This window comes from Octodon degus, unplaced genomic scaffold (assembly GCF_000260255.1).
Source record: "Octodon degus isolate 3935 unplaced genomic scaffold, OctDeg1.0 scaffold00015, whole genome shotgun sequence".
NCBI lineage: Eukaryota > Metazoa > Chordata > Mammalia > Rodentia > Octodontidae > Octodon > Octodon degus.
The window spans coordinates 1,896,322-1,910,620 of NW_004524591.1; the positions used below are offsets into that span (position 1 = coordinate 1,896,322).

The 14,299-nt window shown below is 45.0% G+C and overlaps 1 protein-coding gene across 1 annotated transcript in view; it reads left to right on the forward strand.

The window, feature by feature from the left end:
- The first annotated feature begins 3,067 nt into the window (after positions 1 to 3,067).
- The window catches only part of Scin (scinderin), an 86,220-nt gene continuing 74,988 nt past the window's right edge, over positions 3,068 to 14,299 (forward strand). The window contains exons 1-3 of the mRNA XM_004626422.2: positions 3,068 to 3,337; positions 7,964 to 8,118; positions 13,707 to 13,868. Of these exons, the coding sequence (XP_004626479.1) occupies positions 3,139 to 3,337; positions 7,964 to 8,118; positions 13,707 to 13,868 (516 nt within the window). The 5' untranslated portion in view covers positions 3,068 to 3,138. The remainder of the gene's footprint in view (positions 3,338 to 7,963; positions 8,119 to 13,706; positions 13,869 to 14,299) is intronic.

Sequence of the window (14,299 nt, forward strand, 5' to 3'; positions counted from 1 at the left end):
CATCTCTTGCTTGATCTCAAAACACAGATACAATGCAAATGGCTACCAATTTGGATTGACTCAATGAATTATAGTGCATCCATTAGTTGGGTTACCAGGTCCACAGTAAGAAGAGGCAGCTCTGTAACTGATGTGTATTGATGCACATACACATTCTCTTGTGGGGTGAGGGAATTCTCCCTTGGGGTCTTTGCAGAAGGTTTTATAAATCTTTCTGAGCTCAACACTCACACAGAGAGAAAACAGTGTAACTTTATATGTCTATTTTAGAAACCACTATATTACTTATACTCCTTGAGGAAAGAATATCTGGAGAAATGCAGAGGAAACTGGTAACCTAGGGCTGGGGAGAGAGCTCAGTGGCCTAAGTGCTCTAATCCTCTGGCGTCATTTGCCTTTCTTCCTCCTGCCATGGGATGTGGAACAGAAAGGCCCTTATCAGACGTGGCTCCTTCATCTTGGGCCTCCCAGCCTCCAGAACTGTAACAAAGGAATTTCTTTTAAATTACCCAGCCTGTGGTATCCTGTCCGAGCAGCTGCAGATGGACTAAGCCTACTCTGACCTCACTGTCCTCTTTCTGTCTGGCCTCCAAGCACACCCCGAGTTAGAGGACCTCAGGGCTGAGCTGCTTCAGCCATGCAGGTGTGTCTCAAGGGACAGCTGGAAAACGCATTTAGAGAAGCAAGAGGGCTCTTACACCAAGTTGGAATAGTTCCTAATAGTTCTTACATAATTTACTATGTGACAGACACAAATGCTTGATTCCTGTAGACTCAGTAACCAAACCACAAATCCCAATTTTAGGAGACAAAAACGATTGCTGTCCCACTTTGCTTGCCATCCTTAAGTGACTGGCAGAAACCTGAGACCAGGGAGAAGAGGCAGCACTTGAATGTGGGTGCTCTGTGCCATGGCCAATAGCTGGAGAAGCTCAGCAAGTGGCAGTGATTGGTTTCATGGCAATCATCACTGTCGTCAAAGCTGTTTATTTGAATCGTCTGGCAATTATGTCCCTGAGAATCTACCTCACAGCTACGAGGCACATGCACAGTACCTTATGTTTCAAATACGTGCAACACTGTATTAGCAAAACACAGATGCAATTCAAATGGCTACCAATTTGGACCAACTAAATGGATTATGATGCATCAATTAGATGGGTTACCAGGTCCACAGTAAGAAGACACAGCTCTGTAACTGATGTGTATTGATGCGCATACACATTCTCTTGTGGGTTGAGGAAGTTCTCCCTTGGGGTATTTGCAGGAGGTTTTATAAGTCTTCCTGTGCTCAAGACAGACAGACAGACAGACACACACACGCACACTCAGAACAGGGTGTAGCTTGACATGTCTGTTTTAGAAGCCACTATATTACTTATACTCCGTGACGAAAGACTATTTGGAGAAATGCACAAGGAACTGGTAACGTAAGGCAGGGGAGATAGCTTGGAGGTTTAAGTGTCTGCCTGGCAAGGGCAAGGATCCAGGTTTGATTCTCTGTACCACATGCTCTGCTGGCCCAGGAACCCTGGTACACCTTGCCAGCTCTGAAGCTGGGTGTGGTGGTGCACGCCTGTAACCCCAGCACTAGGGAGGCTGAGACAGGAGTATCACTATGAGTCCAGGCTGCACAGGGAGACTTTGTGCCAAATAAATAAATGAAAGATTAAAAAAAAAGTAACTGGTAACCTAGGTGCCTTGAGGGAGGGGACCTGGGTGGCAGTGGGACATGTAGACACAGTTTTGTTGCACATATTTTGTAACATTGTACCTTTAACATGCCCATACAAGACCTATTTTAAAAGACAATTAAGGAAAAACTATTTTTATACATTATTAGTGACCTTTCAAGGACTCACAATCTGGGAAACATAATGTGAAAAATTATACATGCCTCATAATCAGCTTGCATCATGTTCTCTGTGATTTAGGTTTTCACTGACTGGAGAGTCCTTTGTTATACCAATTTCTGTTACATGAATGCAAAACAAAGAGTAACTTCCATCTGTATTCTACAGTGTTTTGCCTACGTTGCAAAAGCAGAAATCGTAGGATGGGCAATGAGAAAATTGGTGCCTTGAAGCCAGGAATGGGCAGTTCACAAGGCAGGGCACACACACGGCCTCAGCTGCACACAGCCCTGCCTGAGCTCTCCCACGAGGGTGGCTGCTGTTATTCCCGTAACTTTCTTGGCAAGGAGGCAGGTGGCGTAGAACCTAACCCAGCTCCTGAACTCCAGGGCATTTGCAGGGCTGTGTCCCCAGGGGCAGGCCAGTTTTTCAGGGTTTATCCTTTCCAAGAAACTTAACATTCTTTTTGTTTTTGTTTTTCTCAGAACTGGGGATTGAACTCGGGGTCTTTGCACTGAGGTACATCACTATCCTCTACAAGCTTTATTCTGAGGTAGGGTCTCCCTAAATTGCCCAGGTCAGACTGGGATGCGTGATCCCATCCGCCCGCCTGCCTCAGCCTTGCAAGCGCTGGGATTGTGTGCTGGCATGAGCCACCGCGCCAGGCTTCTCACCTTCTGTCCGCCTTTATCTTTTCAAAACGAGAAACTCAAGATGGAGAAGAACTTCGGGTCACCGGGAGACACGAGCCTGAGCAGTGAACCGGTGACCGTGATGATCGGGAATTTTAAGACAACGACTCATCATGCAATACTTCCGCATGCCAAAGAGGCACAGTGGCTTTGCTCGCGCAGCTAGGGGCTCCTACAGGCATCGGTCAGTTCTGCGCTCGCTCCTGGGGCGACAGCGCGAGTCCCCGCTGCAGAGCTGGTGCTGCTTCCTCTCTTCACCGCAGACCAGGCGCATCCGAGACCCAGGATAAGCAGGCGCGGGCGCGGGCTGTACTCTGGAACCAAGAAGGAAAGGTCTTTTGCGGGCGAGGGCGTTTCAGCGTTGAGCCCCAGGTTCCGTGCCGCCGCTCTCCAGCCCGCGGGGGCGTGGGGCGGGCTCTGCGCTAGGTTCCCACCCCAGCCACCGACCCCTTCGGCTGGGGCCCCGCCCGGCCCTCCCGCCCCCAGCCCCGCCTCCCGGAGCCGGAGCCCATAAAGCCTGTGCGCTCCGAGTGGCTCCCGGGTCCGAGTCCCGCCGGGCACCTTCGCTGGCCGTGCGCACAGCTGCGCGGAGCATGGCTCAGGAGCTGTTCCACCCCGAGTTCGCCCGCGCGGGCCGGCAGGCGGGGCTGCAGGTCTGGAGGATCGAGAAGCTGCAGCTGGTGCCGGTGCCCGAGGGCGCGCACGGCGACTTCTTCGTCGGGGACGCCTACCTGGTGCTGCACACGGCGAGGGCCAGCCGCGGGTTCGCCTACCGCCTGCACTTCTGGCTGGGTAAGGGCGCGAGGCCGGCGTTTGCAGGCGCGGCCGGGGCGCGCATTCCGGCCAGGCGCAGCTCCCCGGGCTAGACGGCCGCGGTGCCCGGCTGCAGACCCGCGCGCACGGGGTCTGGGGTGGCCTTCCCCGCTGCGTCGGACCCAGTCGAGGCCTTCGTGCTGTTTCCTCAGCTTCTCACCCGTCACCTTGCAGATCCTAAGCTCCTCTCCCGCCCCGCCGCCTCCGGACTCCTGCTGCCGCCCGCCCGGTGTGCTCACCTGCGGGCAAGGAGGAAGGCGAGCGAGTCCGGGCGCATCTGCCCAGCTGGCCCGAAGCCGTGCGCTCAAACAAATTAACTGATTAGTCGTCCCTTTTGGCTTCTAGTTTGTGTTTCTCCTCTAAATATCGGGGATTAGTTTTCAGGGTTGTTTTGAATCAAGGTTCTCTCAGGTTGGGGGGAGGGAGGGAGAAACTAGCTATATAAATACCTATGCCGATAACTTATTTACTTAGACAGGCTCCTGTTTATCAGTTTGTTTTAACAAGGACACAGTGTGAGTGGAATCCACTGCTTTCCCTGAACGATAGTAAACAAAATGGGACACTGGGCCCAGTGTGTTCTTCTGTTCCACCCTCTACTTTCCCTGGTAAACACCCTGCGCGCACCCTCTCCCTGTGCGGTCTGTGCCAGTGGGCACACCCCGGCTAGCAGCCTGCCGATTAGCGGAGCCTTTTGGCCTCTTCTCTACGTGGGTTCCTTTAGTTTTCTTCTTGGGTTCAGAGAACACACAGCCACAGCGGCCAACGGCTGTGAGTCTCTGCAAGCTGGCATTTTTATTTCTAACATCTGAAGAAAGCTATTAAACAAATAGAAAACATTGAGAAGCAACTTTTTTTTTTTTTTTTTGGCACTGGGAATCCAACTTAGGACCTTGGGCTTGCCAAGCAGATGCTGTGCGGCTGAGCTAAATCCCCAGCTCAAGAAGTAACTAAGTGTTAGCATACATCCAGAGCAGGCGCCAAGGAGAAGGCAAGAGAGTAAGATAGCAGTTTGAACTGCAGGGTTTCGTGTGCAATTTCATGCTTGTCGCGGGTGCTGGATGAGGCTGAGTGTGAAACTCAGTTTGGTTTCCTGTTGCAGTGCCGGTGGGCTATTATGCTTTAAAGCATAGCGATCCAGAGAGAACAGCAAAATGATCTGTGTTCATAATGACTGCGGGGGTCTTTCCATCCGGACTTGGGCTGGATGTGGAGAAGTCTTCGAAACGCCTCATTTGTCATTTGGCGGAATTAACATGTGAAAGACGTAAATTAGACTTTGTTAGGAGACTGCAAGTAAGCCTTGAAAATAGGTCTTTAATTCTAGAAGTATTTTTCTTCTACACGTACTTACCATGATGGGGGGGGGGGGCTTGCAGATTCGCTTAGACTCTTCGGTATTCATTTAGTATTCTCCAGTTTCAAAAACATGACAGTACTGTGTTAGGTACTTTGGGAGACTTTACCATCTGAGCTGTGCAGAGAGACCGGGCGATGGAACACCGGAGACGATGAAGAGCAGCGGGAAAGAGACGCGGTTCTAGAGAAAGAGAGAAGCCCGGATGGAAATGGGGAAAGGCTCCTGCGGAGGCCAGAGGAAATCCCCAGGAGGTGGAAAAACTTACACAGCCCGCAGGATGGGAAGAGGGACTTGTTTAGCAGTTCCTACGTGTGTTCCCTCAGCAAACCGAATTGCATCTAAAGGAGTCTCCTCCAAGACTTATGATAAATTCACGAGGATTATTCAGCGAGATGGCTTGAGAGAACATTCCAGGGTAGAGAAGTGAAAACTCAGGGAAAGACATATGTGATGAAAAGAAATCAGGAAATCAATCCAAGGAAGAGCAGTGTAGCTAGAGTCAAACTGGGAAAGAAAAGTGCACAGCACAGAAAACGTGGAAACAGGCAAAGTAGGGGGGAAAAAAGAACAGAAAACAGGCCCTAAAATGAGAAGGAATAGAGGGGGAGTCGTCAGTCCTTGTGGGGCTCTCAGGATGTCTGTAACCTCAGCGTGTACCTCAGAGTATTCTGTATACCGTATTACATTAACGTTATACGTTTCAGTGTATGCAAAGTAAGAATTTACTGCATATAATTAAAAAGTTTTTGCATCAATCCTTAAAAAAGCAGAGTTTGGCTTTGTACCAAAGAGTTTAAGTGCATCCACCTTCTGTTTCTGGTTCCTCCAACTTTGAGCAGGAATAGTTAGAAAGTGGGACCTTGACAGACCCTCAATCTGTGCTACAAGTATCTCCCTCACCCTTCTCTTTGCCAATTTTAAACTTTATATAAATATGCTTTAAAGCAGCATACATGTATGTTAGAACTAGTCTGGGTTAGGGCTAGTGCAAGGCACTGGGAATTGGTTGTATTAAACAACACAAGGAACTCACTCACAGGCTACTGAGGATGCTGAGAGACTGGATGGCAAGCACTGTTCCGTGGTGGGGCGGTGGTGGGTGTGAAATGGTAGAGCATTCTGGAAGACAGTCTGGCGGTTCCTTACAAAATTAAACATTTGGTCAGGCATGGTGCCACACACCCTCAAAGTTCATTCTTTGACTTTGTGCTCATCTATTCTCATGTACCCAGAAAGATTTGGATTTCAACTGCAGTCACGTGAAGATATTTATGGCAAATACATCATCCTTGTTCATAGCTTTGATTTAAAATCCTCTCTTAAAGTGTCTGTACAAAACTGTGCATATGTTTTGGGTGTTACTTATCTTTGATCACAGAAAGGGACAAAACTGTTCTAAAGTTTAGTACTCTTCTAGCTACCGAAGTTTTGCTTGAGGATGTCCTTGTTGCAGAAGTTGTCTCTGAGCATGAGGGGTGAATTGTGAAGAGATAGAAGCCTTTCTTTAATATAGCTCACTGATTTCTTCAGCTTGGGGGAATACTGTCTTGGGGTTGTTAGGTGAGCTATGTTATTGTTGCAGCTTCTCAACTTTTATGCATGTTATCCTGGGGGAACTGACATATCCTGGTCACCATATCACTTTACTACTAATGAGAGGTGTAGTATAAAAAGTAACCTAATGTACTTCAAGAGCTTGATTTTCACATTCACAGAAAACTGCCTCTGGATCCTTTTCTGCTAAAGGTCATCTCATAGGCTCAGAAAGATATCTTTGCCCTTCTAAGCCTCCTTCTAAGCCCTATAACATGGATAGGTTCCTTTGCACGTGGATGCTTAAAAACCACTAGTGTGAAACACTAGTGCAGTGTTTGGCCCATGGTCAGGCACTAACAGCACAATGAGCTATTTCTTTCCTAGAATGCTTTCGGACTTTTGTACAACTCAGAAGTAGCAAAGACATTGAAGCATTTTTTAAAAAATCCTTTTTTATTTGCTTGTTTTGTTTTGAGATGAGGCTTTGCTGTGTAGTCCAGGCTGGCCTTGAACTCACAGAGATCCTCCTGACTGCTAGGATTATAGGTGTGCAGTGCCATGCCTGGTGTTTGGAGATTTTGAGATCAAATTTGATAAAGTCCAATCCTTGGGACTGTCTTGCCCCTCATCTGTACACTGCAGATACTGGTTCTTATAGTAGCTTATTCCACCCAGTGAAGTTGGCTGGGTGGGATCTGTTTCAGAATTGTGAAAATCAAGTGAGTATTAATGTGTTATATTCCCCGGGCCCTGTCAGGTATACTAACACTCAATGCATGTGAGCATGCTACATCTTCACTCCTCCTTTTCTTTTTAAACAAGGAAAAGTAAGACAGTGAAATGGGAACAGATTAAAAAATGAATATACATTTAAAAGTTTTTCATTTCCTGTTTTAGAAACTACTTGAAGGGCTGGTCAGATAGCTCAACGGACTAGCACGCCTGCTTAGGCAGAGCGCAGCGGCTGGGGTTCGATCCCCAGCACTGAGACAGTGATTGAGACTGGGGTGGTGGCACGTGCCTGTAATCCTAGTGCTTGGAAGGCTGAAAACAGTAGGATCACTATGAGTCCAATCTATGTAGTGAGACCCTGTAGACCCTGTAGATCCTGTACTGAATGCATTTAAAAGAATAAAATAAAAATAAAAACCAATTGATTTCCTGATTTTTTAAAATTATGACTGATATCAGTGCAGTGAAATATTAGAAGAAGCCTAAAGTTTAATGCTAATAATGACTAAGACAATTCCAAAATATTTTCCTATTCAGGTTTTATCGTTTGCACAAAATGAATAATTTTCTGAATCTCACCAGAATATCTTACTGTATCTTCTCAAGCATAATCAGACCATAGAATTTCTTTAAATTTTTTTTTTAAGGTATTAGAAAGTGCAGGAACAAAACTGAGTTTTTTAGTTATTTGCCTAATAATATTTTATACTGTACGCTGCTTCTTTTAGAAGAGATTTTGCAGAGGACCACTTGTTGTGGTGGTTGTTACATGGTAGAAGAGACTGTTTCTATTTCCTTCACATAAAGAATTGTGGGGGCTGGGGAGATGGCTCGGTAGAATAAGCCTTTTCCTGGCAAGCGCGAGAGCCTGAGTTCAATCCCTGGTTCTGCCAAAAAAAAAAAAAAAAAAAAAAAAGACTTATGCCTTACCACTGTTGCTTGCATGGTAACCGAGGCACTGTCATTTGCCCTGGCAGGAAAAGAGTGCTCCCAAGATGAGAGCACAGCCGCCGCCATCTTCACTGTCCAGATGGACGACTACCTGGGAGGCAAGCCGGTGCAGAGCAGAGAGCTCCAGGGCTTCGAGTCCACCGATTTTGTGGGCTACTTCAAAGGAGGTCTGAAGTACAAGGTAAGCACCTTTCTCAGACACTTTCCTGGTGACGGTTTCTCCCCCAGGAAATCCCCTTGTGTCTTCAGAAGGTGAAAGTTCAGTGAGGGTACTTTGGGGTCTGCTTTGTTCACTGTGACATCCCCGCTGTCCGCTGGATCCACAACAGGTTCTCAGTAAGCACCTGGAGTTGGAGTTGTCGCACGTGAAGTATGCTGACTTGCTTTTTTTTGGTAGGTCAGTAGGTTTTGTCTTCACCAGAAAACCCTTTAATGTATTGTAAGGTTATTTCGGTGATTGGCATTTTAAAAACATTTAATCTTTTTGTCCACATTTGCAGGATGTGACAGCTGTATTCACCTTGGAGAGTTGGTGTGGGGACCTAGTGCAGCTTAAGTCTTTTTCCTTTTCCTGTCCTTCGGTCACTTCTCCCTCCCTCCATGTCTTAGTTTCCTGCCATTTGGAAAAGCTCTAGCTATCTCTCCGTTTCCTTTTATTTTGCTCTCTAAATTATGATTAAATTTTTAAGTCAATAATGATGAATGGGTTACTGAATTCCTAGTTTTCATCTTTGCTATTGTAGTGAATCTCGGAATTTACTACCAATAAGCCAAGCTTCAGAATTTCAGCCGCTCTGGCGTACCTCCACACAGCATTTATGGCTGTTATCATTTTAGTTCCTATGAAGGACTGTATGCACTTACCCAAGCGAGTGGAATGGACACAAAGGAAACCACTGAAATACACACACACCCACACACCCACACACACTAATGACTAGATAGTTTTATCCCTTTAAGTAGAGTTGGTTTTTCTGGAATTCTCCCTGTGAGCTTTCCCCATCTCCTCCCTTCCTGGCTGCAGGCATTGGTCAGAGTGTGAGTAAAACCCTCCCCAGCAGCCCGTCTGCACCCTAGACTCCTCAGAAGCAAACCTGCTCCAGCAGGTGCTCCGCACACCCCCACTGCTTACCTCGCTGAATGCCTAAACCTCACAGCTGAACTAGATTCCTAATATGTACTCACGTGCCTACTAAGAGGCCTGGCTTGTTCCTACGTTACCTGTCAGATCCATGGTTGACTATTTTGCAGTTCCTTTGAGATCAGGACAAAATAACTGTGAGTTCTCTTTTCTCTTGAAATCTTTACTTCACACTAGGATATAAACATGAGACTATGCGCTCTGCTCTTATTTCATTCACATGAGTTCCTTTGGTTTACATCAAATGATCCATAAACCTCCTTTGTGGGAATGAACCTAGGATTTTAAATAAGCCAAGGCTTATTTATTCCTTGAGGGCAGTTGCTGTGGCATAGTCCTACGTAGGAACCTTTTTTCTATAACTGACCTCTTTGTCTTAGGGCAGGAACTTACTTCCTGTCTTGATTTCCTTGAATGTATAAAGGGTATGACAGCTGTGATAAGGATTAAAGATCAAATTAAATAATAAGAGATGGATACAGTACCTAATCAGCAAGGATTTATTAATCCTGTGAGTATTAACAGAACCTTTGAAATCAAATTTCAGGATGCATATTAAAAAACAGACATGATAAAGAGTAACAGTTATTGGAGAATTATATCCTAATTACGGACATATGATCACTGCAAATCAACATTGTTTCAGAAAGAGGATATTTGCAAACAAAGATTAAATTTATAGTGAGACAATCACTTGGTTATCTTATCACTAGTGACGCTGTGCAGTTGTGAATGTTCACGGTGCGACAGTACTTGAGAGGAAATGTGGTGGCAGAGATAATTCACTCGCCATAATAGCAAAGATGGAAATACTATACTGAATTCCATCCCAGAGCGTGTATGCACTTCAGGCTTCTGGGAAGAGGTGAATGACTTCGTGTGCATCACCTCACTGAATATAAACGTTCAGATGCTGCAGTTTATTTTATTTATTTATTTTTTGGTGGAACCGGGGATTGAACTCAGGCCCTTGAGCTTGCCAGGCAAGTGCTTATTTTACTGAGCTGTCTCCCTGGGCCCCTGGAGATGTTGCAGTTTAGATCAGTACTCTTTTAAGATAAATAAGGCTGGGTTGGGGAGATAGCTCAGCTGGCTTAAGCACCTGTCTGGCAAGCACAAAAGTCCTGAGTTTGATCCCCAGATAAATAAGGCTTTGAGAGGCATAGTAGTTGATGGAGTAACCATCTGCCTCCAGGCCTGAAGTGATAAGTGTTATTCTGTGATGCTCTTAACATAATGACTCATATGTCAGGACAAAATTTTTGTTTTCACTTTACCGTCTTGTCTCAGTTTATGTGGAATGGACAAAGTCTGACGAAGTCTGCAGGTCTGTGAAAAATCATCTGAAGTTGCTAGATGCTAAGATTCAGCCAGGAAATACTTTTTTTTTTGGTTCCCAAGTTTTATTCAAGAACTCATAAAAAATATTCCAGACAAAGAAGCTTTAATCCTCATCTTCCTCCTCCTCTACATCCTGGTTAATCTGGAAGTAATGTCATTCGTAACTCTCTCTGCTGCTACAACTACACGCAACCAGCCATGTAGATTCTTCTTCTTCAAATATTTTGTGGTGATATTTTCAAATACCTTTTGGAAAAGGGTACCTCGGAAGTCTTAGTGATCTTGTTCTTGCTCCTTTCGCTGGTGACCACCCCTCCATCAAGATTCCTGGCTTTGCCATTCAGCTTCATTCTTTCCTGGGGAAACTGCTCGAAACTGGCAGCATCCACGATTCCATCTTCTACAGGATGTGTGCAATCAAGGGTGAGCTTCAAGACCTGCTGCTTTTTTTTTTTGCCCCCCCTTTGTGCAAGCTTTTTCATGGGCTCCATGGTGGCTGAGGAATCAGAAAGGGCTCAGCCAGGAAATACTAAGGTCATCTTCCTGTCTCATTCTCACTGATGACTGTCTTTTCTCTCTGAGGTCTTTGGGAGCCTGGGGAACTGTTATAGAGGGTGCTGCCTTACACTCAATTTCTTTCTCATACACTCTTCTCAAGCTCAGCAAGACCTTGCCTTCAGCTAGCGCTGTAAGTAGTGACCACGAGGCATTTGTCTGCTGGCAAACCTCTGTGTACAGTGCCCCTGATTTCCAGGGTCATCCACTTTGCTTTGATTTTGCTCTGTGAATATGCAGTAAGGCTGGACATTTCTGCTGTTAACTCACAGAATATTCATGGCAGAAATATTTGCCAGCTGATATAGACATTTATTCAACATACAGTTTTTTCAAAAAATCTTTTATTTATTTGGTGCAGGGTCTCACTATGCAGCTCAGACTCATAATGATCCTCCTGTCTCAGCCTCTCCAGCACTGGGATTACTGGTGTGTGCCACCACCCCTGGCTTTGGTGGCCGACCCTGCACCGAGCCAGCATAGCTTGCAGTACTGGGGATCAAACACAGGTCCTTGTGCTTGCCAGGCATGTGCTTAGCCCGCTGAACTGTCTCCCAACTCTGATGGTTTTATGTTTTATGAAACTAGCTGGAATAATAAGCCTGCTCTGTAGTTTATAACTTTCTTAAATCACACTATTTACTATTTTCAAGATCAGATCACAATATATATTTCTGTTACTTTAAAAAATAAAATGGCCCCAAGCAGTAATGGATGGATAAAATTTATATCCATTTTATTGCGTGATTCTTAGTTTATTTCAATAAGAAATGTGGTGATCTTTGCAAAATTGTGTGCTGAGAAATAATATACCATTATCTATCACTTAACCTACCTGCTTAAACACTGTCCGGATTTACACCAAGGCGTGCTGTACGATCTGCTGCTCGGACTTGCGAGCCACCTTTTTTTGGTGCAGTTCCGTATGTCTTCCTGATAGAGCTTCAACGTCTTTTTTGGTACAGCACACTTTGTTTTTACAGTACTGTAATTTTTGCTGATTGTACTGTACAATACAGCACTGTATTTTTAAAATTAATTTTAATGAGAAAAAAGATAAAATAGCAATGAAACAGTTTCAAAACAGGTTAGTAGGACTGTTACAATAATTAATACATTGTATATTGTTGTCTTTATAGTAGTTATTCAGAGGACAAGATGCAGACATGATCTCTCGTCTAAAGCAATATTAGTATAAAGCTTCTCAATGAACTAGGAGAAAGAAGCTGTGTATCTATCCTAACTCTCTTGTGCATACACATATATATATTTTTCTCTCTTTTTTCCCACACAACAATTATTTACACTTTTGTGAAGTTAGTAACACATGACACTAGGTTGCCTAGCGACTGATAGCTAGCCTTAATCAGACAGGCTCATCTCAGGAGTGAGGTAGCTTGTTTGCTTCAGACCTTGAAACACCGTTGCTGCTAAGGAGCGCTGTATTTTTATGTCCTATTATACATCACAGTATCTCCTCTGAGATTTATACAAATACAAGCAATGCCATCAAGCTGGAGTCTCCTTCGGCCATCTCTCTGCTCCGAATCTTTCAATGCACATGCTTTATACAGCTCCTTGCTTAGCAACCGGTTCATTTAATGACCCAGTCGCAGGGCCCTAACTAGGTTGTTAGACAAGGAGTGTCTGTATTTCTTGAAAATTCAGGTTATAATTGTCCTGAATCAACATTTGACCTATTCTATTTATGGAGCCCTTTTCCTTTTCCTTTTTTTGGAGGACTTTTCCTTGATGACATAAAATTTAAAGTCAGGATAAAATTAAAGAATTTGCTAATGATTAAATATATAGCACAACCCATTATTTTGGATTCACTATACATATTTGTACAATAAACTGGAAAGACAAACTATTACAGATTACTTAATATAGTTAACTTTTCTTACCATTATTGTAGGAGTCTTTGATCTATCAATGACAGAGTTTTATTTAGACTGCCTCTTAATTATGCAAAGTACCCCATAATTAATTATGCAAATAAAGATAGAATTCCTAATATTTAGTAGGAAACAAATGAAAAGGTAAAATATGATTGCAGATAATGCAAGTAGGTAGAGTTGATACAGTGAAAACTTTTTCCTTTAGCAGCTCCCCAAACCAGTACAGGCTCATTTGCTTGTATTGTTTGGGCTGGAGTCGTGCAGTCAAAACACACCACTATCCTCACTTCAGCTAAACCTGTTCAGTCCTAGTGTACCTGTGAAGCTCTGTCTATCAGAAAATAACATAAACTCAAAGCACCTAGGCAAGAGCAGCCCTTCTTTGCCAGCTCTCCATGCGCCTTCTCTGTCCTAAGTGTGGCAGGCTGGATGTCCCGTCCGCTGCTGCTGTCACCTATGCTTGTTGCCTCTGATCTCCCAGCCTCCTGTCCTCTTCTTCCCTGAGATCCTGTTATTAAAGCTTTGTGAATCACTAGTTGCCAAAAGGCCAGAATTGTCTCTTTTCTTCTTCGTTGTTGATGCATCAGGTTTTCTACCTGAGGGTCCTCACAGTTTGAGATTGAAATACCAAAAGGAAGAGACCAAATAAAGAACAGAGATGCAACCGTGTGGATTTACCAAGGATTCTCTCTCCCTCTTTCACTTCTCCTGCGCACGCAGGTGGCTGCTCTGTGCTGGCCTCCCAGGCGCAGATGTGGCGCAGACGGCCGTCTCGCGATCCTTGCGGGTCTCATGCGCGTTCTCTCTGTTCTGCCTTCCTCCCACGGCCAGGCTGGCGGCGTGGCGTCGGGACTGAACCACGTGCTCACCAACGACCTGTCGGCTCAGAGGCTTCTGCACGTGAAGGGCCGCAGAGTGGTCAGGGCCACAGAAGTTCCCCTCAGCTGGGACAGCTTCAACAAAGGCGACTGCTTCATCGTAGACCTTGGCCGCGTAAGTCTCATCTGCACGCATGCGCGTGGACACCAACGTAAACTGCTTTTTCATTAAACTAGGTGCACCACTCATTGAAGATGGTGACGTTCCCACACGCTTGGAAGCCACTGTGGCTTACCTGAGTAGCAATTGTATGTACCACTAAGTGGCACGCTTTTCAGGACAAAGTAGGAATTCAAAGTTTTTATGGTCTTTGGTAGTTTAGACTGGAGTAGTGATTTAGTTCTTCCTACCATAGGACAAAAACTGAGTAATTTTCAATATATTTCCCCTTCTTTCTGAACAGAGCTTCCTGTAATTATTTTTGTCCTTAATTGTGTGTTAGAAAACGTGGCTGTGGGGAAAAACTGATTCCCTCAGCAGTCAGGGGTAGTAGAATTTAAACCGGGGATGAGATGAGTCTACATAGCCTGTTAAAGATTTTGGGG